We start from the raw sequence: 26,976 nt of genomic DNA, 5'->3' as shown, positions 1-26,976 counted from the left end.
AAAAATGGGCAGGTAGGTATTTTACCACACACAAAAAAAATTTTTAAGCACTGCAGGGGTCAAAGATGGTAATAGTAATAAAAATCAACAACAGAAATCTGGTTTAACTTAGCGATGACTTAACAGCCAAGCATTTGCATCACCTCATGCACTCATGCCCACCTCCAACAGAAGAGATCTGAAAAACACGGGGCTCATGAGAGAAGATTCAGTTTATGAAACAAACTATGTAATCCTTTTCTCAACAGATAACCTAAAACTAACCTGAAGAATGATTTCTTTATTGAAGGAAAAACCACATTTACCTAAAAATACTAAGAAGCCAACAACACAGCTTCTCTGACTGAAGTATTTCAAATTTTCATCCTATTTCATAACTCCCTACTGCCCAGGCAAACAGGTCTGAAAAAATTTTTTTTTAATTCCCCCTTATATTTTTCTGAAAGATATAATTAGAATTTCTTCACTTACTTGTAAAATATCAGGTATGGCTTCAAAAAGTTCGAGTAGTTTGGTAAACCCATAGTATGCGAGTTTGCACTGCCGGCCAAAGTGGTGATGGTAAGAGGGGATAAATTTATTAAAGGGCATCCGGAAATGGGGTTGGTGTCGCAGCAAATCTACAACATCCTTGGAGAACTGTTTTGTCCTTTCTATTTCATCCTGGGTACGTTCTTTAAAAAAAAAAAAAACCCCATAAACCACAATCTTCTTCTATCCATTTGTGCTTAACATTATTAGTGTAGTTAGTCCTATGCACTGGTTACAAGAGATACCATCTCTGCCTTCCAAACACACACAACCTAAAACAAACACACTCTTCTCTTTCCAGATGGTTTTCAAATTCAATCAAGGGCAGAACACCAGGAAGTCATGATACACATACGCACAAATACGCACCTATATAATTTCAGCTTACAAACTAGAAATAATTCCTCTAGCCCCTCCACCTCCCCACACCCACTCCACATATATGAACATGACACACATACATGTCTCTGTACTTAAAAAACTAATCTAGAAATTATTTTACTAAACCACACTTCTGGATATTAACATGCTTTGTTTATTCATCTGATCTTCATTAAAATTGCTAGCAGCAAAGAGTATCAGGCACCAAAAGTTTAACAAAAACACAGGAGAGAAAAGTTTAAACTTAGATTTCTGTTTCTATTAAATTTTAAATTAGAATTATGAAAAGACTGGCATTAGTCATTTTAGCTTTGGAATACTATGATTTCATGGACATCAGTGTTCTGCAAGAGCACATTTTAAGACCCACTGACTGATAAGGGCGGGAGAACACGACTGTGTGTAGATTTAATTTTTCTGTCCTAGTTCCCACCCCAGACCTCAACTGGAACTACTAAAACGTGGAAGATGAAACATCCATTTGAGTCTTCTTTCCTTCTCAAGTGTGTTATCTCAGAGTTAAAAAGAAGAGACAAGCAACAGCCAGGGTAACTGACTCAAGTGGATAATTACAGCATAAACAGCCAGAGACAGGCTGAAGGACACATTTTCAGAAAGTGCTCGTTACGCCCTATTTTCCCCTTAGAATGAATTCTGAAAAAATAGCCTGGTTTTCTTCTTGACAAGTGGCTTCCCCACTTTGAGGACGCTAGGATCCACTGCCTGGCAGAGCAGTTTTCATGCTGCACTTTCCATGGAATCTTCAGGAATCACAGAGAAGGAGTGGGAAAGTGCATCCCTTGTATGATTCCATGTTAAAATGACCACTGAGACAGACAACTTTCTTTCAGCAAATTTAAGTCACATACCTCTTTTGGGGATACAAATCACCATTTCATTATCTTGTTGGGACAAGCAGATGGTTGTGTCTGGAATCTCTGATACGATATCAATCAACTCACAAACACCATATTCGGTGACATCCCAGTCCTTTGAGAAACACCTAGGTTTTAACCATGGAAATGGATGAAGAATGAGAAGTAGCATTTGCTAAAATAATTTATAAGTTTTCCAAAAGAATGCTAAATGGAGAAGTTAGATGATTATTTTAAATTTGGGAGAACAAGTGTTTTAAAATATTTGCTATCATTTTTAAAACAAATACCATATGCTAACACATATATATGGAGTCCAAAAAAAACTAATAATGGTCATGAAGAACCTAGGGGCAAGATGGGAAAAAAGACACAGACCTACTAGAGAATGGACTTGAGGATACGGGGAGGGGGAAGGGTAAGCTGGGACAAAGTGAGAGAGTGGCATGGACATATATACACTACCAAATGTAAAACAGATAGCTAGTGGGAAGCAGCCGCATAGCACAGGGAGATCAGCTCAGTGCTTTGTGACCACCTAGAGGGGTGGGATAGGGAGGGAGACAAAAATAAGGAGGAGATATGGGGATATATGTATATGTATAGCTGATTCACTTTGTCATAAAGCAGAAACTAAAAATAAAATAAAATTTGCTTTCATTTTTTTCCCTTTTCATCAACTCACCAATGATAAGCCTGCGTGAATTCTCTCACAATGACTTGTTTGCTGGCTTGGGATTTGAGTAGTTTTAGTAAATCCTGAGTAAAGCGCTTCACCTGGGCCCTGTGGGTAAGGGTCAGCAAGCGTTTGGAGCCCATTCCAAGAATCTGCAAACCAAACACTTTGGTTATTTATACTCATGAGACCCTGGCAGATTCTGACTTTCTTTTTGATGGTGCTCTCTCTCTCTCTCTCTCTGTTACCACTCTCAGAGAACAAATCCTTTTACGTATGATATCTGCATTTTGAAACACACAGACCAACAAAACGTAGGTGTCAGAATGAACAACTGCTCACGTGCCTGGGACCCTTTTTTCCTTGCACACTCTTTCCTAAATAGTCATGAATACAGAAATAAAAAGTATGTTATCAGCCTGGGCAACTAATTTTGTCTTTAAAAGACAGCTCAAGTTTTGCAGGCCATTTTTACAAGTGGGAAGCTATTATAACACCTTAAGTTAACAGGCAAAGACTCCTTAGGAAGCACTGTCAGGCTCCAGCCCAGTAACTGGTCTTGAACTCCTTCATAAGAAAGGTAAGCCCGCGTTACAGCAGCTCCTGTGTAACAGGGAACAATTCTGGAGAGGACTCTGCTAGGAGGAAGGAGGGCAGTCTATAGAGATGAGAAGGAAAGTACTCCTCGGTGCACTTAGGGAGTTCCTTTGGAAACTCACAGCTTTCTGAAAAACTGAGAAGCCACATCGTGTATAAAACATGTGTATAAAGGAAGTTTTTACAGGATGTTTGCTCTGAGCTGACTTCTTAGGGATTAAGTTACCAGCTACCCTGTTTCTTTGGTGGAGATAGCCAAAGCCACGGAGGAACATTTCCACTGTTAAACAAATAAGCTCTTAGCACTCCTTACCTGCAACACATGAGGCACTGCTTCTAACAATTCGATCAGCTTGGAATATCCATAGTCTGATACCCGGCATTGCTTTGCAAAATGATGGTGGTAAGATGGGATGAAATTACTAATCGGTATGACACAGGATGGCTGGCTCTTCAGTAAATCGATCACTTCTCTACTGAACTGGATCAGCTGGGGGTTACCCACAGGACTTTTAGAACGAAGAAGCCAAGGATCTAAATATGGGGGGAAAAAAAAGGAACAGGCACAAGAGATAAAGCATGACTGCAGCCGATGAAAGAAAAGTAACTAACCTTGCATTCCCATGCTTGAACTCAATAATGACCGAGCACACAAGACCAAACAGTCGCTTTACTTCTCAGCTGCTAAACCCAGGTCCTCTATAACCAACAGGCTAGCCCAACTTCTTTACAGGCTGGCAAATGCTTCCCCACTACTTCTCGAAGTCAAGTTGCCAAAGCAAAGCATGGTTCACCATAGTGTGAACTTAAAAGGGAAGTGCAGATACACAGGTAGTTTCCAGCTTATAAACTGGTTGTATGTCAAAGATCAATTTGTAACTTGGTCACTAACATACTTTCCCATAGAAACAAAGTTATAAATGGTCATCATGCAGGTAGCCCAGAAGGGCCTAATTAACCCAGAGAGGGGCTGCAAATGTTGTCTAGGAAACTATGGAAAGCAGTGATGTAAAACTAGCATGAGATAAAACTAAGAAACAGGTTTTTGCAATTATCTTGAATGTTCATCTAATTAAGAAGTTTTAATTATTTTATTTATACAAGTGTAAATAATCAGATGGAAACCTTTATAAGGGGATAGTGGGCTAATGACACAGGGGAAAGGAGGGAGCAGCATAACAAGACAGGATGGGGAGGGTGTAGGCCTGAGGGGAAAGGTAGGAAGAAGCTTTGGTACAAACAGAGCTCGCTTGTTATCCTTACCTTTCTTCCTACAGGGAAGGGGGAGGTGGGAGGAGAAGAGGATGAGGAGAAAAGGAGGAAGTGTTGGGGGCCAAAGAGAAGTGAGAGTAGATATGAAGGCAACAATTCACAGTGCTGTGCACAGGTAGCAGGATTAGACACCTGCAACTCAGGGGGTGCCAGAGCTCAGAAACTCATCCAAATCTCGGTTCAAATATCCCAGTCCCTTACATTTAGAGTTAAATCTATTTTCACATTGATCAAAGTCATAAATTTTGATCAAAATAAATTTCCCAAGTAAATACTCAGAGATATTTCCTTCAAATAGCTAAAACTATTTTTAAAGGGCAAGCCAAAAAACCTTTACAAAATTAGATAACTAGAGAGACTTGTAACTATGGAACTTGGATTTTAAATTTTTTAATAATTTATGCTGGTACTTTCCAAAAGTCTAGCTCTGCCAAACCTTTAGCACTCTGGAGTTTTTAAAAGATCAAAGGAGACACCCACGGTGTTTTATGACAGGCAAACAGTGCTGCTCTTTAAGAGAAAAGCCAACAGCCTGGACCAAATACCTGAAACCTACCTGTGTTTGGAGGCGGGGGCTTGTTGTGAATCCACTTAACTACTTTGATGCCATTCTGTGCAGTGGCGATGTTCACACCTGGCACGCAGGTGATGAGGTGTTCCAAGGGAACACCCCCTCCTCGGTTTTCCTGTACTACTTCTAGTTCACCAAACTCTGCGGCATAACAATCTGGAAAACTGAAGTTGGGGGAGAAACAGGTTAATTAAAATAATGGAAAAGCAAAGCACTTGCCAAACAGACGCCTGCCTTTATTTTAACACATCCATTAATAAATAATTTCTGTTAAGATGCCCATGATCTGGGTTTCAAAGTTAAATTAAGGTCCTAGAGAGGCAATCACTGTGGCATTTCTCTCTTTGATGCATTCTGATGGTATCAAAAATTCCTGGGCAATTTTCTAGCAGAGGGGGTTAAAAATAAGGCAACAGGGTTGCAAGTTCAACCTCCTCTAACATATCAGTTCGGTGGTTTTAAGGCAACTTGGTTCTGTGTTGGCCCCTCTATTAAGCCTACCACGTGGCCCATGGTGTGGCTGAAAGGACTTCTGAATACTTTTCTCCTACAAATGTTGAAATCTACAACTATTTGAGACCGTGCACTCTCTCGCAGTACTTGTGCAGAGCACTTCTAATAATCTTTTCTCTGTGGAGAAGAATCTGCCCTATTCATGCTGATGTTTCTAAAATTCAGCACAAACACAATTTCTTGTTGAAATATCGAGTGAATGGATCCCATTTCAGATACACTTCGACTACAAGTGGTACCTAAAAACGTCAGGCTGAAGCCTGGTACAGTGCGTGCTTGGGGAGAGGTGCAGGCAGGTGGTGGACTTTCTATAAAGAGGAGGACTAAGGTGTCACAATGGCTTTGACACGGTCACCTTAATAAAGGCACGGTGCCCTCGTGTGTCTGCAGAAGACTATGAACCTGGGGCGCGAACGTCTTCAGCGAGAGAATCACAAAAGGAATCTTGTAAGAGTCTGGATCAAATTCATGTTCACTGCCGAAAAGAGAACAAAACAGATGACATTTCTCAGTGGTCTAAGACGTTCCCAAGGTAATTCTAACAGATGCTCCACGACCTTTTACAAAAGGATTACTTCTCAAGGGAAACGGGCAATCTACCTGAAATCCTTATTGGGACAGTGCTGCCTGCAGACAGGCTCGTGATATTCTAACTCTTCAAATATAATTGGGCTGCAGTTTGTTGAGGAGCCGTCATGTGACTGGGAAGACCCCAAGGGGCTCTGGCGGGCCTGACTGCTGGGTAAGAGACACACCAGTCTGCCATTTCCTTGTTCACGGATTGCGACTGTGTCTGTTAGTTTATACAAATCTGACACATTCAACCTGTGTCCAAACCTAAAAGCAAGGAAAGAGAGAGATGCTGACTTAAAGAGAACGTTTTTCTTTGTACAGAAATTCCTGACCTGTTTAGATAAAGCTCTATAACCAAGAATGGTTCCCCTGTCTCTTTGAAAAGTAAAACTGGGATAATTCTACTATAAATTTATTCACCATCAAACCAGTGATGCTTGGCACTCCCTTCCAGTCATCCCTGGCCCATTGCCCATTACAGTGATTATATATATCATTTGGTACCTAGCCTCCGACCCCACAAGTCTCTGTAAATGCCTCACCTAATTTTCTGAGATGGAAAACTATCAGCCATGACCCATTTCACCTTGGCCTCCCCTTCACTTCCAAATCCCTCTGTAATACTTCTCACCATCTCTGCTCCTCTCCCCAGACGAGGTATACCCCTTTTCAGCTAACCCTATGCTTCAGCCCCCGACCTACACTAGACTGGACTCCCCAGTCACCACCCTGACTTGTGTCTTTCATACTTGGAGCTTAAAGGCACAGGATCTGAAGACAGATTTGAGTTCAAATTCTGACTCAACCTATGTGACCTTGGTCAAGTTATATAACCAATCTAGGCCTCAGTTTTCCCATCTGTAAAATGGGGTGACAATCCCTACCTCACAGGGCTGACGTGAGAATTAAATGTGGCATGTATGGAGACAGCTTAGCACAGAGTAAGTGCTCATTAAATGTTAGCTGCTCCAATGGTCTCTTCCCAGTGCCCTGCCTACACACTCAGATCGCCCCATGACCAACACCAGTCTCAAATTCCAGCCCCCACCCCCTACACTGCCCCACTCCACTTATGTCCAGTCTTCTCTGTGCTTTCACTCAGTCTGGAGCTCTCGCGTCTTCCCTATAATGGAAACAGCTGGTCTCTCAGGAGTTGCCTCTGCTGTTTCACCATCCAGTCTGCCATCCCCTTCCCTCCAGGATTGTCTCCACAGGACTCTTCAGAGTTGGCTCTCAAGTCACCAGTGGCCTCCTCCTCCTCCACCCCAAACCTCACACCATGTTCTCAGGCCATCCACACCCTCCTGATAACACTCTGGCCTCTGGGTTCTCACCGGCTTCCTGTCCCTGGTTGCATTCCACCCAGTTCTGCCCTTTCTCTAGTTCTCCCTCTCCTCTAAGTTCATCTGCTCCCAGGTCTTTCAAGATCATCTTTAGGCAAATAACTGCCGTATCTTCAGAGCTGACTTCTTTACTGAGGGACTCCAAATGTGCAGAAGACCACCTGAACTCTCTGCCCAGATATTCCAATAGCCCCCTAAAACTCATATGCCCAAAGCCAAGATCAAAAACTCATTGTAGGGCTTTCCTGGTGGCACAGTGGTTAAGAATCCACCTGCCAATGCAAGGGACATGGGTTCGAGCCCTGGTCCAGGAAGATCCCACATGCCATGGAGCAACTAAGCCCATGCGCCACAACTACTAAGCCTGCGCTCTAGAGTCCACATGCCACAACTACTGAAGCCCGCGCACCTAGAGCCCATGCTCTGCAACAAGGGCAGTCACCTCAATGAGAAGCCCGTGCACCGCAATGAAGAGTAGCCCCGCTCACTGCAACTAGAGAAAGCCCTCGCACAGCAACGAAGACCCAACACAGCCAAAATTAAATAAATGAATTTAAAAAAAACGCACTGTAACTCCTAAACAAGCTTTCTTTATTTCTTCCCTATTTCCAGTTTAACCATACAAACTTCCTCCCTGTCACCTAGGGCAGAAAACTCAGAATCAAACTGACCTCTACTTTTTACCTTGCCTGCTACATAAAACTAGTTACTAAGTCCAATTTCACTGACATTTGAAACTTCTGTGGTGTCTAGTTCCCTCTGTTCCGACAGCGTCTACTCAGAGCCGGGACTGGTGCACACACTCCCCCGTGTCTCTCTCCCTTCCCCATTCACTCCAGCTCAAACACCACCACTGCCTGAAGTCTTCCCACCACCACACCTCTCCCCTCCCCTCCTTCCTCCGATACTTCAGTGGCTCCCACTATCCACGGGATAATGGCCAAGCTCCTGGTTCCTTCCACCCTCTGTAACCTCAAGGCCTTTTCTCCTTCCTACTCCTCCTTTGTAATGATAGTTTTCTTTGTTCTATACAATATATGGCGAGTGTCTTTTCCCTTCCAGACATAACAGCCCCAAAGACAAGGGCTGTCTTTCCAGCTCTGCACCCTCCACAGAGCCTTTCGTTCCACTAGTACTTGCTGAGCGTCTACTGAGCACTGGGCATTGAAGACATGGTGCTAGGTCAGACACAGTGCCTGCTGTCCTGGAGCTTACAGTCTAGAAGGTGCTTGAAAATGTTCACACAATGAATAACAAAACTCATCAGCCAAGTGGAAAAGATGAAAGTACAGCTTTGGGGACTGAGGTCTAAATTTGCTAAAAATGAAAGACGTTCTTCAAATGTGTGTTAAAACTGGAATTTCAATCTGAACACCACTGTCTTGGTCTTATTTCCTCTGCTAGTTCCTTAAGAGTTGCTACCAGTTTTATGCATGGAAGTCACCCATCAGTACTGGCTGGATCAATGAAAAAAGTAACCCTTACTTACTTTTTTTCATAAATATCTGTAAATTTAAAAAGAGGCAGACAACAGGCAGGAGCATCCTGAAGAATGGACATCGTTTCTGCACTGCAAGAAAAAAGTTTAGTCCATTAGAGAACAGACGACTTCCTCTCCGTTCCAAGTTGTATTTTAAAAACAGAGTTCATAAAATTGATTACCATCATGTGTATGCAAAATAAACATACCCATTTATATCTCAGTTGATCTTCCAGAAAAACTTAAAGAACGGACTTCAGGAACAAGGCAATTAAACAATATTTAGTCACATATACTGGGATTTTTATCAGACTTAAGCATAGGGCTTTGCACACCTGTTTATCAGAAAGACACTGACTACTCACTGAGACACTTTATTAATTCAGAGCAAAGGGCACAAGAGCTTGACTGTCTCCTGCCACAGCGCAGTTCTAACAGACAGATGGGCGAGGAATCCCCACAGTTGAAGATACACAACTGAATACACTGGTTAAGAGTGACTGGCTTTAAGCCATAGGATTATGGATGATTTTTTTGTCTCCTGCTTCTTTTATGTTTCTGAAATTTTAAAATTATATTTAATGAGTATTATCTTTATTCTAGGAAATTAAAAAATAACTTAAAATGATGGTGAAGTTTGACTTGTGTATGTTATGAAATGATCATCACAGTAAGTGAACGTCCATCATCTCATATAGACACAAAATAAAAGAATTATTTTCCTTGTGATGAAAACTCTTAGGATTTACTCTCTTAACAACTTTCATACGTAACACACAGCAGTGTTCATTATATTAATCATGTTGTACATCACTCCCCTAGTGCTTAGTTATCTTATAACTGGAAGTTTGTACCTCTTGACTGCCTTCATCCAATTCCTCCTTCCCCCATACCCCACCTCTAGTAACCACAAATCTGATCTCTTTTTCTATGAGTCTGTTGGCTTGTTTTTTGAAGTATAATTGACCTATAAACAGTATGTTAGTTCCTGGTGCACAAATCATTATACTGTCTGTACACCTTAAACTTACAGGGTGCTGTGTGTCAAAAGCATATTATGAATAAAACCATCACTAGATTCCTAAGATTAGTCTAGTCGTAATGCAGACTTACGGGGCTGGGTGTCTATGTGACGTTAAAGATATATCTGCAAGTTGAGAGCTTACAGCTTTGTAGATCTACGTGTTATAGACAAATCCACCTTCTACTAAGACTGGCAGGTAATATTTCAGACTTTCTAGGCTTATAAACTTTTATTGTAGAGGCCTACTATTTTTAGAACCTGTTCTAGATATGTGGCATATTATTTTACTCCTAAGTGCCTGCCAAGTTTAAGCTGTACTTCATCTTTGATTAATGACTTGAACAAGGGTAAACTATTCTAGCTAGCTTATTTCTAACTTCTACCTTATTTCTAACTCTATCAAGGGAGAAAAAGCATTTATTGCATATGTGATCATCACAAGAGGGTTGGGAATGGGATAAAATCTATTTTTATTATTTCTAAAATTGTTTTGGGGCCAAAATGTTATTTCCTGAAATAAACGGCTTGTTTGTTCTTTACCTCAGTAAAGAGAGTGATTTATTAGCAGCTCCCGTGGCAAGTGAGACCAGGATCTTCTTGCTGCCAATCTTGTATCTGTGGAGGCTATTCACCGCACTGATTGCTTCTTGTAAGTTTTCCATCTGAACAACAGCTTTGAGCTGATAATCTGTGTGGGGGCTGAGCTCAACATTCTTCACCTGCAGCAGTAAAAAGGAAAACAGAATGCCGATCTACCCAGAACCCTGTCCTCTTAAAACTGAAAGTGACTCACTAGGCAACTGGTTTGTGGGCTTCAGTGCTGCCGTGAGGGAACCTGTCTGAACTGTGCACTTCCGCTGACCAGAACCTAAGTGAGCTAGGATGGGTGACCTTCAGGGATGTGACGTCAGCCTAGCCTGCCTTGTGCTCTGGCACACAATGCTCTCCAAGGCAGGCTTAGGGGCCAACACATGTAAGGAGTCTTTTGCGTCTTCTCCAGACCCTGCCAAAACCTGGGGCATAGCCATCTTAAGTTTCAGTAAAAGGTGCATTTTTAGCAAATTGCACCTAAAAACTGAATCAGATACCGTAAGACATTAACAAAAACAGCCAGTATCATTTTAGAACCCTATTTCCATATTTTAGCAGCCAGAGCTAACTAAAACCCATCAGTGTTTTATTTCCCGAAGAGCCACTGAAATCCCTGCCCATGACCACAAGTGCTTCTATGCCAGGCTTCTTGCTCTCTTGGGCTGTATCCTAAAAACAGAATACACAGCACCACCATGAGCAGGCCAGAGGAAAAAGGAAGGTGTTCAAACTCGTTGAGTGACACTTACACTCTGCCTGTAGTTACATGTGTTGAGTTAAGTGCACTCAACTTGAATGCCAGCAAGGGGTAAAACAAAGGCAAGAACAAGAGTGAAAAGGTTACCTTGCCGTGTCTAGAAAACGCTTCCTGCATGAGCTGCTGCAGCTCCTTCCGAGACAATCTGTAGTCTAGGTTGCTGATCTGGATATCAGCACCATTTGCAAATGGGTCTGGGCAGTCGGCACCAACGCTCGAATTTGCAGCGTTGAAAGCAAGCGGGGATGCTCTGTTTAAGAGGTTTGGAGACATACTCCTGCTTAAAACATACATAGGTTATTTTTAAAAACTGTTATTCTATTTATTCAGCTTATGCCATTTAGATTTTGTTTGAAGCTATATAAAAACAGCTTCCCGCAATACAATTTGATTTTCAAATTTTTTTTTTATCTTAAACATGCACTGATTTAGACTCATTGTCAAAAATACGACCTGTTGACTACCTTATTAACAGCAAATAAATTACTCAATATCGGGCTTCCCTGGTGGCACAGTGGTTGAGAGTCCGCCTGCCAATGCAGGGGACACGGGTTCATGCCCCGGTCTGGGAAGATCCCACATGCCACGGAGCGGCTAGGCCCGTGAGCCATGGCCGCTGAGCCTGCGCGTCTGGAGCCTGTGCTCCGCAACGGGAGAGGCCACAGCAGTGAGAGGCCCCCGTACCACAAAAAAAAAACCACTGAATATCCTTTTATTGGATTATTTAAAGCTAACGGCAGAAATTACAGGCAGGCCTAATGAATTAGTTTTCCACTTTGTGCATTTATTCTTAGGACACTGAGCATTTCTTCTTAGGAAATTACCTTGCGATATCCTCTGAAAAAGCCAGATTTTGTGTGTGTGTGTGTGTGTGTGTGTGTGTGTGTGCGTGTGCGTGTGTGTGTGTGTGTGTGTGTTTTTTTGGCTGTGCCATGTGGCTTACGAGATGTTAGTTCCCCGACCAGGGATCAAACCCGGGTCCTCGGCAATGAAAGCATGGAGTCCTAAGCACTGGACCGCCAGGGAATTCCCAATATATTTTTAAAATATAAAGACATTTTATTTGATTTATTTTTTGGCCGTGCCACACAGCATGTGGGATCTTAGTTACCTGACCAGGGACTGAATCCACGCCCCCTGCAGTGGAAGCGCAAATCTTAACCACCTGACCACCAGGGAAATCCCAAGCCAGATATTCTTGCTCATATATTGCGGCCCTTCTCCACGTAAGGAAGTCTTTTACGTGAGTTTGTACATGTCATTTGACAGGTCCAAAGTCATGTTCTATAGTGAGTCTTCACCAACTCAGAAGAACAAATACAATGCTAGAAGGAGCTCATGGGATGCATGAGCTCCTTCTGTTTTCCAAGGTTCCAGAATTACTTGGAGTGAGTTTAGAAAGCTTAAATAAGGTCGGTGTTAAGGTTGTTTACAGAGACCCTCGTTCCTCAAACAGCTTCCTGTAATTACCCCACGAATAAGAATAACCAATGCGTGTCCGTTTGGGCCTCTTCCTCAGCATGAGGCCCATGATGAAGCCATGAGGACATGGTAAGAACATAATGTGCCTCCCATCATTGCCCAAGGACTCCAGGACAGGTTTCTCTCTCTGACCTCTGCTTACCAAGACTCCCACGTGGAGGAGGGAGAAACAGCAAGAATCACTGCCCCCAAATGTTAGCTATCGTTACCAGTGGAAAAGGGGACTGGTGGAGGAGGGGTGGAAGATTTCTCTTTTAAATATGCACTTGTGTATTGCTTGAATTCTGTTAAACAAACTATTTCATAACCCCTTCTACTGCACACAACCACTCCTTGGATCAAGAACCACTCACCGAGAAGACCAAGACTGAGGCGTGAGCAGAGGACCCACTTGCCTGGATGCGATCAACTTGCTAAAAGCAGACGGGTAACTCACTTGGAACAGAGTCTCCTCTTTATCTTTTTTATCTACAGGAGAACTGGTAACACTGCGGGTGCAGAGGTTCTCTTTTCTAGTGGAGGGAAACATTGCAGGGAAGAGGTCACTTATTTTCCTTCACATCATGACAAGCAGCTACAAGGGAGAATAACGGAACCTACTTCGGATTGGTTTTGTAAACAGATTCTGCCACCCCCGACGTTTTAGGTGTGGGCGCTGCAGCACTTGAATTTCTGTGAGGCAGTGCCACCGGCCTCAGGTGGCCTTGCTGGGGCTCACTGCTTCGAGTGCCAGTCTTCGACTCCATGCGGCATAGCTCCTTAAAACAGACAGAGCAAGGGAGTTTAATAGTTAAGCCCCCAGGATGTGTCAGACCTTGCACAGAAAACACTTGACTTTGAGTATCCTCGAAGCAAGTGAGCATATAAAACAGAGACCAAGAAAGCAAACCTACCATAAACTTCAGAAAGCAAGAGGTATCACAATTACCTGTAAACTTTTAACATTGGTATTTTTGGTAGCAGATCCAGAATTTGCCTGCGACCCTTTTCCAGGTGCGGCTTTGGCACTGGAAGATGGTTCACTTGTATCTTTGATGAGGCACAATTTTGGATTCTTAAGTTTTTTAGGAGACTTCGCTTTATCAGCAGTTGCGTTTGAACTCTTTGTTTCACAGAGTTCTCCACTTTTTGGAGTAAATGACACGATGATCCTATTACCAAAGACATCTTCATTTTCCATTCGCTTCAGAGCCCGTTCTGCACTATCTCGGTTTATGAAGCGGAGGATTGCGCTGCAGCCTGTGATATTTAGCACTTTCCCGCCACAATTATCGGACAGGCGTCTGAGCCTGTTGCTGATGCTCTTGCCATCTTTATTTGCTGGTAGGTTATAAACATAGAGTAGAGTCTGGCACTGTTGATACAGAGGAAAAGTGTTACAGTGGGTTGACTCGAGGGCACACATTCAATTACAAACAAGAAGAACAATGAGTGATCTCCAAACTTTAGCTAGCGACCTTGAAGGGGAGATAACAGAGATTTCCACGGGAGAGGGTAAACTTACTTAGACTGAAAAACATGGAAAAAGAGAAATGTATCTAAAATTATCACTCTGGTGAATGAGAAAAAAATATGTGGCAAGATTGAATGTACTGAATAATCGGTCTTTTTTTTTTTTTTTGTAAATCATAAGGAATAAGGATCTCTACAGTGGGCAATCTCTCACCTAAAATACTACAATCGACTTAAAGCCCTTCCGGATTAAAAAAGTGAGTGCCAAACACAAGCGAAATAGAGGAAATGTAGCTATAGCCAAAAGACTTAAAAACATAATGAAGAACAACAAAAGTGAATCAGCAGAGCAGCTCCAAAGCCTGAAGTAGGGCCTGTGTATGTTACTTCTTGGGCCAGACTCTGGTATCCCCAACTGCAGATTATCCTTAGCACGTGTTTAATCTCTGGCCAGGCTCTGATCTTGTTGGGTATCAAGCAATGCAGTGGGGCCAACAATGCAAATGCCTGAATCTGGGGGCGGGGCGGGGGGGCGGTCTCCGTTCTGCTGCCATCACGCTGTGGGACCTCCAGCGGCTTGCTTACTTTTTCTAAGTGCTGACTTCCTCCTCTCTAAAATGAGGAGGTTGGGTGAGATCATTCCTAAAGTGCTTCTGTAATCCTAAAGTTATTAAAATACGTTAAAACTGCATTTCATGAATGGGATTGCCCACCCTTCTGGACCATCCACACTATAGCTCCTCTCTGTTATTACTGTTTAAAAGTTGCACATATAGTCTCCAGACAGCTTAAACACAAGCTCAGTGTTGCAGTAAACATTCTTATCCTAAACAAGACTATGAGAAATGCTCAGCCTGCTGGAAACATGTGCACTTTCTCCTGTCAAGTGGCTTACCAGGCTACAGGTGTAGCGACCACTACTCCTCATTGTGCCCATGCATGCCAGGGACCACAACCATAGAAAGCAGGCTCAGAGGCCTGCTGGAGCTTCAGGATTAAGTGCCACAACTGTACTATCACTGCTTATTTGACTCCAACCACACCAGTATGTGCAAACCATCATCATATTCTTTACCCTTAAAACCTGGAAGCAAAAAGAGTAATAACTCTCATTCCATTATTTCCATCCCCCTGGCACAAAACATTGCTAGCTTTGTAGACACGGGCAAGTGGCTGTCAGTAAGGTAAATCTGAAAGTCAGTTCCCTATGACATTGTGAAAATAATAAAAGCAAAATGCATATATATCAATTCTCTGAATATCTGTAAGAGAAGAAAGTTTCTAGGCCTGTTCCAAAATCTGGCCAGCCTACTACAAAGAACAGCCTCACCTGGGCTTGGAGACCCCTTATGAAGGGCTGTCTTGAGCCTCTGTAATCTCAACTAGAATATGGCAGAAAGAACACAAACCCACTTACTGGCATTTTTACTGGTAACCTGGGGGGCAGGTCGGAAATGAATTCTTCAAATCTGATCAGCTCATTAGCATGATGCAGCAGTGCTTCTGAGGCCTGGTTTTTATGGACCAAAATTATGTGGAAACCATGCCTGTGTCTCAGGTCACTAAGTTCCAATGCGAAATTGACATCAGCTGAAAGACAAGGTACAGCCCAACCCCCATCCCCAAACATTAGAAACACCTGACAGAGAGAGGTAACTCTAATGACATCTACTGAGAAGGAAGGAATGGCAGGATTATATTCTAAGTTGCCACCCCCACCCCTTTCTAGAACAGGAACGCATTTCATATCAGAAGGATTAACACGGTAAGACAATTTTACATATACTTATACTGAACCCCAAGACACGTTACTTCCAGTAGTAAAAAGGAGCAAATGTTAATACTCTGAGGAGCCCCAACTTCATCTTAGATTTTTAAAATTAGCAATAAGGGGCCCCCAGGATTAAAAAAATTACATTTTCTTTAATAAACTTGGCCCTGCAAGAATCCTTAATCAAGTTCCAAGGAGAAAAATACAGAAATCCACGTAGACCCATTTTTTTTCTAAACAGTTTTCAAAGATAAACATAAAATGTCCTATGTATTTCAGCGTCTCTGGGGGCACATTTTACTTTAACATATTTTGGTTTCTATGATAATTCACACACAGTGAGTTTAGCTGAAATTAGCAGATGTTTCTACACTTACTTGACACAAGAACCACAGTGGCAGGAGCAGTGTGAGTATTTGCAAACCTTCGGAGGCTCTGGCGGAGCTTGTCGTCAGCAGCGTTCTTTGCAGTAGCATTGATGTGGGCAACGGTTACCTGCATTAATTTATAATAAGGACAAATGAGAAAGAGCTGAGGTTAGAAAATCACTACACATTCTGCCTGCCTCTTAATAGACAGTTCTTGAGGAAACTTTTATTATTACTGCCACTTAGGAACGGAAAAACATTACAGTCAAATCTCAATAATTTCAACTTCAGTTCTCCAGACGAATTAACTGGATCATTATCCCTAGTTTCATCTGTAATCTTCTGCTTTTCTGCTTCATCCATCCCCCTTTCAGAAAATAAAGAAAAGAAAGTGAAATGTGAAGTAAACTAGCTCTCTCTAGTATCTTTTGCCAACAGTTTTGTGGGTGGCAGAGGTATGATATATAATTAAGGTACAATTTGGGGCTGTATTTGATGTCATTTCTATTCGTCGTCTATGGCTTCCACCATCAGGTGGTGGAAGAAGAGAGGCATCTGCCCCTAAGGGAGCTAAAATGTGTTTATTCCTGTTAAAACTATCAGGCTCATATTAAAGTCTCCAAAGGAAGGAAAGGTTTGAGAGGTGCCTCAACTACATACAATACAAAATAGGATTTATTAGTTTTTACAAGGAACAGAACTATATAATTTTAGGCAGGAATATGGCATATCAATGGAATTACTTGTCTGAAAGTCAAAAGAACTTGATTCTGGTTCCAGCTGAAGAGAACAGACTTTGGGGTCAGACAATCTGGATTTAAATCTAAGCTCATCCACTTACGGCCATATGATCTTAAAAAAGTTGCTTCACCTCTTGGGCCCTTTCATTTGTAAATTCCAAATAATAAATCCTATGAGCCTTGTTCACAAAGCAGTTATGAAAATCAAAGGAAATGATACATATGTAACCACTATACTAGGAAAGCACTAGTCACATATAAGCAGCCTTGCTGAAAGATCAGACATGATTAAATGATTTCTAGTACCTAATTAAGAAATAATCTTTTGCTATTTTCCTTTATTTACAAACTTAGCACAAATGCATATTATTAAACAAATTTTCAATTAGAATTCTTAAAAAAAATCACACATGCTTATTCTTCTACCAAAATAGATAAAAATTCTTTTTTTTTTTACCTGGCAATTATTCAGTTCTTGAATAACTTCTTTGTTTTCTTTACTGATGTCACACACACAAATGAATTCTGCTTCTCTGTGGCCTTTAAAAAACTTCTCACGAATTCTTTGTACAACTGCAGTAGCTGAGCGGCCAGAGGGGACTGAGCAATTTTCAATATCCCAAAAAACTCCAATGGGGGGTAAGTTTTCTAGCACCTGTCCGGCTAGCGCAACTTCTGGTGACCCTTAAGAAATGTTAACATTTTCAATTACAGTGGTAAAAAAGAGGTAAGATATTCAAATAAAAATAACAGGTAGCTACCTCTCATTCTTAGGGGCAGGAAAATGAAATTATTGACTGATGTTAAATTTAAGGATACCAACCTCAATGGCTGGTCTAATAAGACAAACAACCCCAAGTTGCCATAGTATCTCTAAGTGATTATTCCCATTTTTCAGGAGAGAACAAATCTAAAGATCAAGTCACTTTAAGCCCACAATAAATCCATGACAAAGCATGAGGCGTTCTCACACTGACCAGTTATGCTCCTCTGAACACTAACACATAGGTGAATGGACACAGCAGCTCTGAGACCTGACCTTCATGCTCCACCCGCACTTGTCTACCGACTCAGTGTGGGAGAACAATGAAGAGGAGACAGACCATGAAGTTGTTATCATCCTTGATTTGATTTTATTTTTAAAGCACATTTGTTTGTTTGTTTGTTTCTGGTTGCATCGCAGGGCTTGCTGGATCTTAGTTCCCTACCCAGGGATCCAACCCGTGCCCACTGCAGTAGAAGCTCAGAGTCCTAACCACTGGACCGCCAGGGAATTCCCTTGTCCTTGATTTTAAATGATTTTTAACACTGCATTCGTATCTGATTCAAGTTTTTAAAAAATGTTTTTTAAAGATAAAATATATCAATTACTTTTTGGGGAAATGATCTTAGGTTTTCAAATACTGTTTTTCATCAGCCATTGCTAAATCTTTCTAAATACTAAGTACGTCTAGGGAGCATACAACCAACAAGTGTGATTATGAACCTAAGTTGACACCAAGTCCCTTCCAGCACTTATTTCTCCTAATATACTCCTTATTTTTCTATACACAGCTTCTGGTCTCAAATAGCATCAGCCCAACATTAATGGCAACTGACCTATTGGTCTATAAGGATAAAAAGATCTTTACCAAGAGATGGAAATGGAGACTCATACACAGTAGCTTTAGAACCACAGGAATCTTTTTAAAGGGGATTAAATGCAGTGTTAGTATCAGGTATTGAAAACTAATATGCACATTTTACACCATACTGTCATTTACCAAATTTCGAAGCAGCTTTGCCTAGACTGGTCGCCAATAACAACGTGGTCTCCTTCCCTGTTCCTTTGGTTCCACAGCCATTACACAGAGGAATAGTAACAGGTGCAGTTTGAGTATTTGGAGGTGGTATATTTGGCCAGACTTTAGCAGCATCAATTATACTATTTCTTGCCGGCTGTTTTAAAATTTTTTTAAAAAGAGGAGGAGGTTTCAGATACATTATTTCAGAACCTAGAGTTACACATAACAACTGAAAACACATTCTAAGTGTTTCTCCTTTCCACCTGCTAACCTCTGATAAAACGTATTTTCAAATCACCTTTCCCAGAACTATCAGCTACCAATGCATAAACTCACTTCCAAAGTGACTTGAAATGATCAGGGAAGATATTCACATGATCAGACCTTTACATTCTGGGCCATGTGTCTGCTACGGTGGAGACCCTCAGACACACTTTACATAAAAGGAAGTAACGTCTTTACCTGAACACTGGGTGTGACTGAGACCAAGTTTCAAGTTCCCCAAATTATTACAAAGGGACAACATGCAGTTTTACAAGAATGGGTCCATGTATCAAGTGAGTGTTAGCTATAAGGAATCACAATTGTGCTCTAGCCTTTAAAGACTGAACAGAACACGAGGCTTTGCCAAGCTAGGTTCACATGTAAGAAGTAGATTTATTACAGGAGACTCTAAGAGCATAAACTAAATAATTACTCTGTACTTTTTTGAATGGTCCCTCCCATTTTACCCTTTGCTTTCTTTCAGGACCAGAAGGAGTTATGCTGATGGGGAGAAAGCCACATCACGAAAGAGTCTTTGACCCCACTCACAAGAAAGATATTTTTCAAGATATATCCATTAGTATTTTTAAAAAGTCATTCCTCAAACCTTAGCTGCACCCAACATAACAAATAAAAAGATACAAACCTTGTTGAGGCAGTCTTCGCAGTAAAGTGAGCCCTTTAAACAAACCGGAGGTACCACATTTAGGTGCAAAGAGTTGGTGCATAAGTGAGGCGTTAGCTCCGACTGTGAAATGTGCTCTTCCAAGTGCCCGGGAGCCCCACTTGTGAAATCAGAACAGGGGAAATAGCCAGCGGAGGAGGTGCAGCCCTGGAGAGCTGGAAACTGATGCAGCTTGTGCACATTACCATGACATGACTGGAAATGGAGCTTTCCACAACAGGGCAGGTGTTTGCAGGGAGAGAGATTACTTTCTAGACACATGCTGGGAAAGTCACTTGCAACGCTGGCCAAACTGTTCCTAGCTGAGGCACTCTGGAGTGAAGATGCAGACTGGAAAGCAAACCCTGACCCCACCTGACACGTGACTGTCCTGGTGCTTTGCGAGTCTAACAGTGCGCCTGGGGGAATCAAGCTACCAGTCCCTCCGCCACCGCCACCACCAAAACGCATTGGCGAAGTGGAGGGGTCATTAGGGCAATGGGCACAGCAGCTTACTTTGGGGACAGTTGAAAGCTGTATTTTAGGTTGCTGAAGAGAATGGATATCTGGAAGTGGGACTGCTGGAAAAAGTTTAGAGCCAGCATGAAGGGGAGATGGTACATCCTTTAATTCCACAGCAACTTTCTTGTTCTCCATGTAATCTTTCTGAGAAAAGAAAACCAGAACACAAGTTAATTTTATGAGGCTAGTGACTTGGGGATACTCATAACTGATTGCATTAAAAAATGGAAACAGTGTTCAAACCTATCTACATCACTCTGTCATAACCACACAAAATCACAACCACAAAAATGGAATGGCAGCTAAAACCAGGAGCATTCTTCAGCAGGAGGTGAACATTGAAACAGACAACTAAAATTACAACTGTGTCCTTCCTGAATTTTAAGAGACTTGGGGAGGGGGTCTGTTTACATATTCAACAAGCCTGATTAACCAACCATGTCTCAGTGTCTTCCCTTTGATAACTTCCCCTTGCCTCTCAGTGTCTTCTGAAGACAAAACAGGTGGTATGAAAAACAACACAGTCATAACAGTATTCACTAAAGACGGCTTACAAGCAAAGCGCCTTGAGGAAAATACTTAATAGTTTGTGCAGTCAGAGCTAGGTGGTTTTAGTAAGGTCCTCCAGGGGAGAAGGTATCAAGCACTATGGATGAGATCAGCCATCTGCCCAAGTGGCCCATCCATGAATAGGTCTTAAACGTGTTGCTGATGACATTTAGCAAACCCTGGGGTATCATGACCTAAAGCCATAATGCCAACAATTATTTTGTAACCAGTGGAAAGAATTAGAGTAATTAGAAAACTATCTGGGGAAAAGATAAAAGAGAAATAGTTTGTCATATGCCTGTAACATAGACACATGAGGCTGGTATGCTTATAAAGGTTATAGGATTGCATTGGTGTCAGAGACCTGGGTTTGAATGTGATACTAAATAGTTTTATGACCTTGGGTAAGTGACTTAACCTAACCTCTTTATGCTTCAATTTTACCATCCTTCAACTGGGAACAACAGAATGTACCTACTACATTTGTTAGAAGGATAAAATGAAATAGTAAACATAAAGCACTCAGCAGAGTACCTGGCCACTGAAAGGGGATTCGACAAATCAACAACATTTATTGGCTGAATGCAGGCACTATTAAGATGAAGGGGATGCCCTGATATAGTGATTGAGACACGCTCATCCCTTAGAGCATAGAAAGGTCCATCTGACTGCTATGATTTCACTCCTTCTGCTATGGGAGGGTATACTAATATGGGAGAAACTTGGATTTTCAGTTACTTTTCCTAAAAGGGAGGTAATAGCAATGGTCTCACCAGCCAACAAGCAGTGTGTTCTGCCCTCTTGGTAATTACAATTCAGGCTGGAAATTAACTCACTGGCATTATGATTTATATAGATCTGGCTCTTATGGGCAGGGTTACTGTGAGGTGGTCTTCCTGAACGTACTCAATTCTGGGTACCACTGACAAAATCGAGATTCTGGATCTGTAAAGGTGACAGTGCAATTCCGTGTCCTGTGACTCTGTTAGGGCTAGATCTGCCACCCCAGGACCCTGCTTGAGCTGCCAGCCCTCAGTGCAAACTGTCCCTGAGGTAAAATACTTCTGAAATAACTCCAATTACTGATGCCATGCGACAAAGGTAACTATATAATGAAAAACTGGAGAAGACAGGGAATAGATTTTTTTTAAAAGTCATTATCAATACCCTTATATAAATTCATAGTGAAGTCTCATTTAAATCCCAAGTACAATAGCAAAAAAAAAAGTGATAACGGTGAAGGAAATAAAATCAGAAAACGTCAAAATCACTACGAAAAGACAAAAGAAAAAGTTCTAGACATATTTAAATATTCAAGAGAAATCTTGAACAGAAAAAGACTATCAACAAATCCTATCAACCTTTCCTTGATTTTAAGACACAAAACTCAGAAGGCTACCATAAAACAATATCTATTTTGTATTTTCCTCCGGTCTTACTCTACAATGTGGATTTTGTCTTTGGAATCTGTGACGTTAATGAGAAACAAATCTTTCCAAAATTTTAACATCAAATATTTAAAGCATCTATTGTTGCTTAATGTGTAAGTACAGGAGTTAAAAAATTGTGCCTTCATTGAGTCAGGAATTACAATAATGTGCTACAAGGAGTAATATAAGCAGGATGCAAGAGAAAATTTAGCACAGACTCCAGGGAGAGAGACTGCCCCAGACCAAATGGATCTCTCATCTATTTGCATTAAGAATTTGCCATGTCCTTAGTCTTGCACATAGTTACCGTTTGGGGACTAAGTGGCAATGTTTGCTCAGGACGAGAAAAGCAATTAGAGAATTTCCAAAGCCATGGCTTAGCATCATTATCTTGTTGAAGCCATCCAAGTGTTCTACTGCAGGAGTTCTCAGTTCCGTTTCCTTCCATCATACAGCCATACAAAGTGGTTCAACATTCTTTCATCTTTCTTTTCTTTCATTCTTCCACCCTGTTAAGAATGAGATTTCAATATTATTTATTTGCATAAGTACAAATTTTATTACTGAAATCTGAGACTACAACTATATTTATGGTGTATAGGTCATTGCAAAGAGGGCTGATGGGACCAAATCCAGAAACTCTTAATGCTGTGACCAAAGACTGAGTTTTCCATAGGATGTAACAGCCACTCAGTGGTGCTATGTTTTCCTGATGGAGATACAAGATTTAGCCACTCATATCCAGGATTACTGATGTGGGAAAGTAAAAATAAATGTAAATGTCTTCCAAGTTAAGAAAAAAAAATTATGGTGCAATGGCTCCCAACAAGTCAGATCTTGGAACACAAGTAGAATCGCTATCAAAACATATTACAGCTTACTAAAATTGGTAAACTTGGTTGACTATTTATGCTTGAACCCTAACTACATCAACCTGATGTTTTAAAAAGTCTATCATCTTCCATTCCTTACGTTTCATAGGTCTTCAAACAAAAATGAACTCTGGACGAGCCCTATTTCTTTTCAGCCATGCTTGAGAGAAGTAGCCACATCTTGGACACCTGCATAACCGGGAGAGAAACCTCTCCTCTTCACTTGGCTGGAGCCAAGCTCCTCCAGCCCACAGCAGATGTTTTCTATATAATATTTCTTAATTCTTCTCGACTATCCCTCACTAAACACTCTACTTGGGAGATTCAAAAAGTTAACAGAAGACAACATATAATTTGAGTAAAAGAACAACCACATGTCCTCATTCCCAATTATGTAAGATCGTGAAATTGATTTCAGAGCAACCTATCCCACTGTGTCTTTGATATGAGTATTGAAGGTCCAAATTAAGTGACCTCTGTGGACTTTGAATTTGATTCAGCTACAAAACAAGTCGAACCAACCTCTTAGTTTACTTATTATGAAAGTGGAATCTGCTATACCACCAAAAATCTAATAGAGAAATCTCAAGTCCCAGATGTGCTCTTATCTACTCCAGAGCAACAACACTCTACAAGTCTTAAATGATACGATAAAAGCAGATCCAATCAGTAGTAGCCATTGGGCACACAGGCGGCCTGCCAGTGGTAAGGACAAGGAAGTCTCATTTCCAAGCCCTCACCACCATGCCCCAACCACCTCCTACTCTTACCGACAATGGCCATTTTAAGGTTATTAATTTATCTTTCAGAAATTTCTGGGCATATAGAGAAGAATTTATTTTAGCTATCTCCCTGATAAGATGCTCTTTTCAAGAGATTTTAACATCTACATAGTCCAGTGAGGGGAGAGATGACTATATAAGCACTATGTCTAAAATATAGGAAAACCAATCACAAAAAGCAGGGGTAGGCAAACTACTGCCTAAAACTATAGCCAAAACCGGCCCACTGCTTGTATTTAAATGGCCTGCGAACTAAGAATGTGTTTCACATTTTTTAATTCTTGGGAGAAATCAAAACAATATTTTGTGACAAAGCTACATGAAATTCAGATTTCGGTGTCTACGACTAGTTGTATTTGAGACACAGCCAAGCTTATTGAAGTCCTATGGCTATATCTGCACTACAACTGCAGAGTTAATTATTTGCAAGAGACTGTAGATCAAATACCTACAGAGCCAAAAATATTTACTATTTGGCCCTTATGTAGAAGCTACAAAACTTTATTAAGTTTCAGTTTCTTCCTCAGTCAAGTGTGCCTAATTTCTCCCCTGCCCACCTCAAAGCATTACTATGGGGGAAAAAAATCAGATAAAAGATGCCACCATCTGTTTGTCTTCACCGCTGTATGGCTTGTGCCAAGCACGGGGCTCCTACATAGTATATACTAAGGAAATATTTGTTGAATGAGAGAATGAATAAAGCAGCTATTTACCTACAAAAACTGGAGCTAATCTGGAGACAGAGATGGAGTTAACTGCCACAATGATAGTAAATTATGGTACTTGTTCTTCCTATTAAATACAGACCTCATATACCCTATCTTCTCTCTAGAACCTAAGAATTTGTGATGTTCACGACATACACAACTTCAACATGCTCTCTCAAGCCCCTTCAAGGCCAATCCTGAAAGTGAGCTAAGGTGTCAAGTAAAATACAGTTTACAAAGCTTTTTTGTTTAACATTATTTATTTCCTCATTCAGCAAATATTTACTTAGTATCTACTATGTAGTAAGCCTGTGCTTGGCACAAGGGATACAATGAAGGAAACAACCAGACACTGCGATCCATTTATGTCATCTTTTTTCCCACAGTAAATCTGTGAGAAAGACAAGGGAGAAATTAGCCACATTTTTACAGAGGAGAAACAGAAGTTAAATGAAATTATGTAACTTGCCCAAGATCACACAATAGAAAGGGAAAAGAACCAGGCTTGTCCACCTCTTTCTATCACACCAAGGCACCTCTGGTATCGCTCAACACGAGCAATAGAAAGTATATACGTATTAGCTTGTTAGTGGCCTGCACCCGGAAATTTTCCTAAATATTCTTGGGAATGACGTGATGTAATTCAGGTAGTCAAAGCAAGTTCTGTTTGATTTGAGTGGAAGTCTCACTTCCGCCATTATCTCTCAGTCTTTAAGCAATTCAGATAGTGGTTGAGAGCCCAGACTGTGACATCAGACTGTCCTCCTATCAATCCCCAATTCTGCCGCTTCCTATCTGTGCAGCTTTGGACAACACGCAACCTCTCTGAACCTCAGATCCCATCTGTAAAATGGGCCTGATGATAATAGTAGCACCTTCATAGGTTGTTGTTTGTATTAAATGAGACAAAGTAGAAAATTTAGCAGTGGCCTTCTCTCAACACCGAATCTAGTCCTCAACACCCCACATCACCGCATCCCATTCCTGGGTATTTCTGTTGTTTTTCACAGTTCTTCTTCCTAAAATTATCTTAGTTGCTTGCTTTTTTATTATCTGTCTCCCCCACGTAAATATAAACTCCACGGTAGTACATATGGATCATGTTTTCTTATTCATTATTGTATCTCCTGCACCTAGCACAGTGTCTGGCACCCACCAACAACTGCTGAATGAATGCAAAGTTCAATAAATGCCTCAGAAGCCCATTTAGGTTTCAGTTTCCCTGTATGCAAAACAGAATATTTATGCTCAGAGATGTTAGAAAGTGCAAAAGATGTAACTTGAAAGCTCTAGGTAATAAACAGAAAGGTGCCAGGGAAACTCTAAAAGGTGTATCACAGTGTCGCAGTACAATTATTGGGAGTGGTTCAAGTCCTAAGACGACTCAACGCTCAGTCAAGCCAGAGGCTACACCCTAGGGAGTGCTGATAGACCGAGGAGGGTGCAAAACGCTGGGGGGCGGGAGGGTTGCAAAAACACCAGCTGTTCTCTTCCTCTCTTAAACTTCCAACAAGAAGGGTTGCTCTCCACACCTGGAGGGCCCCAAAGGGAGAAAGGAGACAAGTGTGGGCAGGGAGCCAAACACCCCCAAAGGGCAGCAGAGGCGCTGCAATGACAGTCGTGAATTGACCCGAAAGGGAGACAACTCGAACCTGTATCGGGGGCTTGCCCGGTGGGTCCCATTCCTTCCCCTCATACCAGCCAACCTCCCCCACCCCCGCCGGCAACAGGCAAAAGGAGGGGACGCTCTCCCCCTCTCCAGACTGGTAGCCCCAGAGCACTGGACGCGTCGGGGACTACTTCCCAGCGCTGCCAGCAAACTCACCTCAGCCGCCGGCTCCACCTCCGCTCACATTCCGGCCCCACCGCCTTCCCCCCACCCCCCCCAGGCCCTTTGTTTTGATTCCCGACTCCGCAGCTCCCGCCGCCGCCGCCAAGCGCACCCTCCACTTCCGCTTCCGTACCGCACCGCCCCTGTCGCAAAACCGACGCCCTTCTCTCCTCCCTGCCTCCGCCCCTTCCTCCGCCCCTCCCCCGCCGCCGCGTCCTCCCCGCGCGGGGCGTGCTGGGAACCCCGGGGGGGGCGGGGCCTCGCGGCCCTGCAGCCTCGTCAGGCTCAGTCCCCTCCCGATAAACCCCTAAATAGGGACCTTCCCGGGGACCGACCTCGGCTTTTTTGGCGAAAACCTCCAGTTTAAGAAAGGCTTGCCGCTGGCTTATCGTTGTGGCGTGGGAAGGAACCTGAAAGCGGAGATTTAGGGTGCTTGTGAGGTGGAACCCGGGGAAAAAATCTGCCAACCGGGATTTGTCACCGTTCAGCTCTTTCGGGCTTTTGAGGGAAGGCGACTTAAAAGGGATTTTGATGAAAAACCTGATCGTTTTGGCTTTTTTTCTCTCTTACTCTT

At 42.0% G+C, this 26,976-nt stretch overlaps 1 protein-coding gene, 1 long non-coding RNA gene and 1 other non-coding gene across 9 annotated transcripts in view; 2 read left to right on the top strand and 1 right to left on the bottom strand.

Moving 5' to 3' along the window:
• The window catches only part of MARF1 (meiosis regulator and mRNA stability factor 1), a 40,383-nt gene extending 13,878 nt beyond the window's left edge, over positions 1–26,505 (bottom strand). The window contains exons 1-21 of one of the 7 annotated variants that reach the window (XM_033841175.2): positions 26,397–26,505; positions 22,518–22,719; positions 20,226–20,375; positions 19,692–19,724; positions 18,761–18,935; positions 17,455–17,681; positions 16,267–16,384; positions 15,536–15,708; positions 13,595–14,020; positions 13,267–13,424; positions 13,020–13,178; positions 11,272–11,464; positions 10,377–10,555; positions 8,822–8,902; positions 6,017–6,253; positions 5,772–5,891; positions 4,889–5,067; positions 3,374–3,594; positions 2,473–2,615; positions 1,782–1,915; positions 472–674 (exon numbers count right to left, since the gene is read on the bottom strand). In XM_033841175.2, the coding sequence (XP_033697066.1) occupies positions 472–674; positions 1,782–1,915; positions 2,473–2,615; positions 3,374–3,594; positions 4,889–5,067; positions 5,772–5,891; positions 6,017–6,253; positions 8,822–8,902; positions 10,377–10,555; positions 11,272–11,464; positions 13,020–13,178; positions 13,267–13,424; positions 13,595–14,020; positions 15,536–15,708; positions 16,267–16,384; positions 17,455–17,681; positions 18,761–18,935; positions 19,692–19,724; positions 20,226–20,375; positions 22,518–22,661 (3,453 nt within the window). In that variant the 5' untranslated portion in view covers positions 22,662–22,719; positions 26,397–26,505. Of the gene's footprint in view, positions 1–471; positions 675–1,781; positions 1,916–2,472; positions 2,616–3,373; positions 3,595–4,888; positions 5,068–5,771; positions 5,892–6,016; positions 6,254–8,821; positions 8,903–10,376; positions 10,556–11,271; positions 11,465–13,019; positions 13,179–13,266; positions 13,425–13,594; positions 14,021–15,535; positions 15,709–16,266; positions 16,385–17,454; positions 17,682–18,760; positions 18,936–19,691; positions 20,376–22,517; positions 22,720–26,396 lie in introns of those variants that run through there. The other 6 variants (XM_033841171.2, XM_033841172.2, XM_033841176.2 and 3 more) reach the window with 6 other exon arrangements.
• Positions 11,456–19,698, top strand: LOC109548902 (uncharacterized). The gene is made up of 3 exons (XR_002175072.3): positions 11,456–13,093; positions 14,300–14,375; positions 19,530–19,698. It is a non-coding gene; the product is annotated as an uncharacterized lncRNA (long non-coding RNA).
• Positions 22,810–22,936, top strand: LOC117308363 (small nucleolar RNA SNORA25). The gene has a single exon (XR_004522347.1). It is a non-coding gene; the product is annotated as a small nucleolar RNA SNORA25 (small nucleolar RNA).
• Positions 26,506–26,976: the final 471 nt, after the last annotated feature.

This window comes from Tursiops truncatus, chromosome 15 (genome assembly GCF_011762595.2).
Source record: "Tursiops truncatus isolate mTurTru1 chromosome 15, mTurTru1.mat.Y, whole genome shotgun sequence".
In the NCBI taxonomy this organism is placed as follows: Eukaryota; Metazoa; Chordata; class Mammalia; order Artiodactyla; family Delphinidae; genus Tursiops; species Tursiops truncatus.
This window is presented reverse-complemented; position numbering and strand designations above follow the sequence as displayed.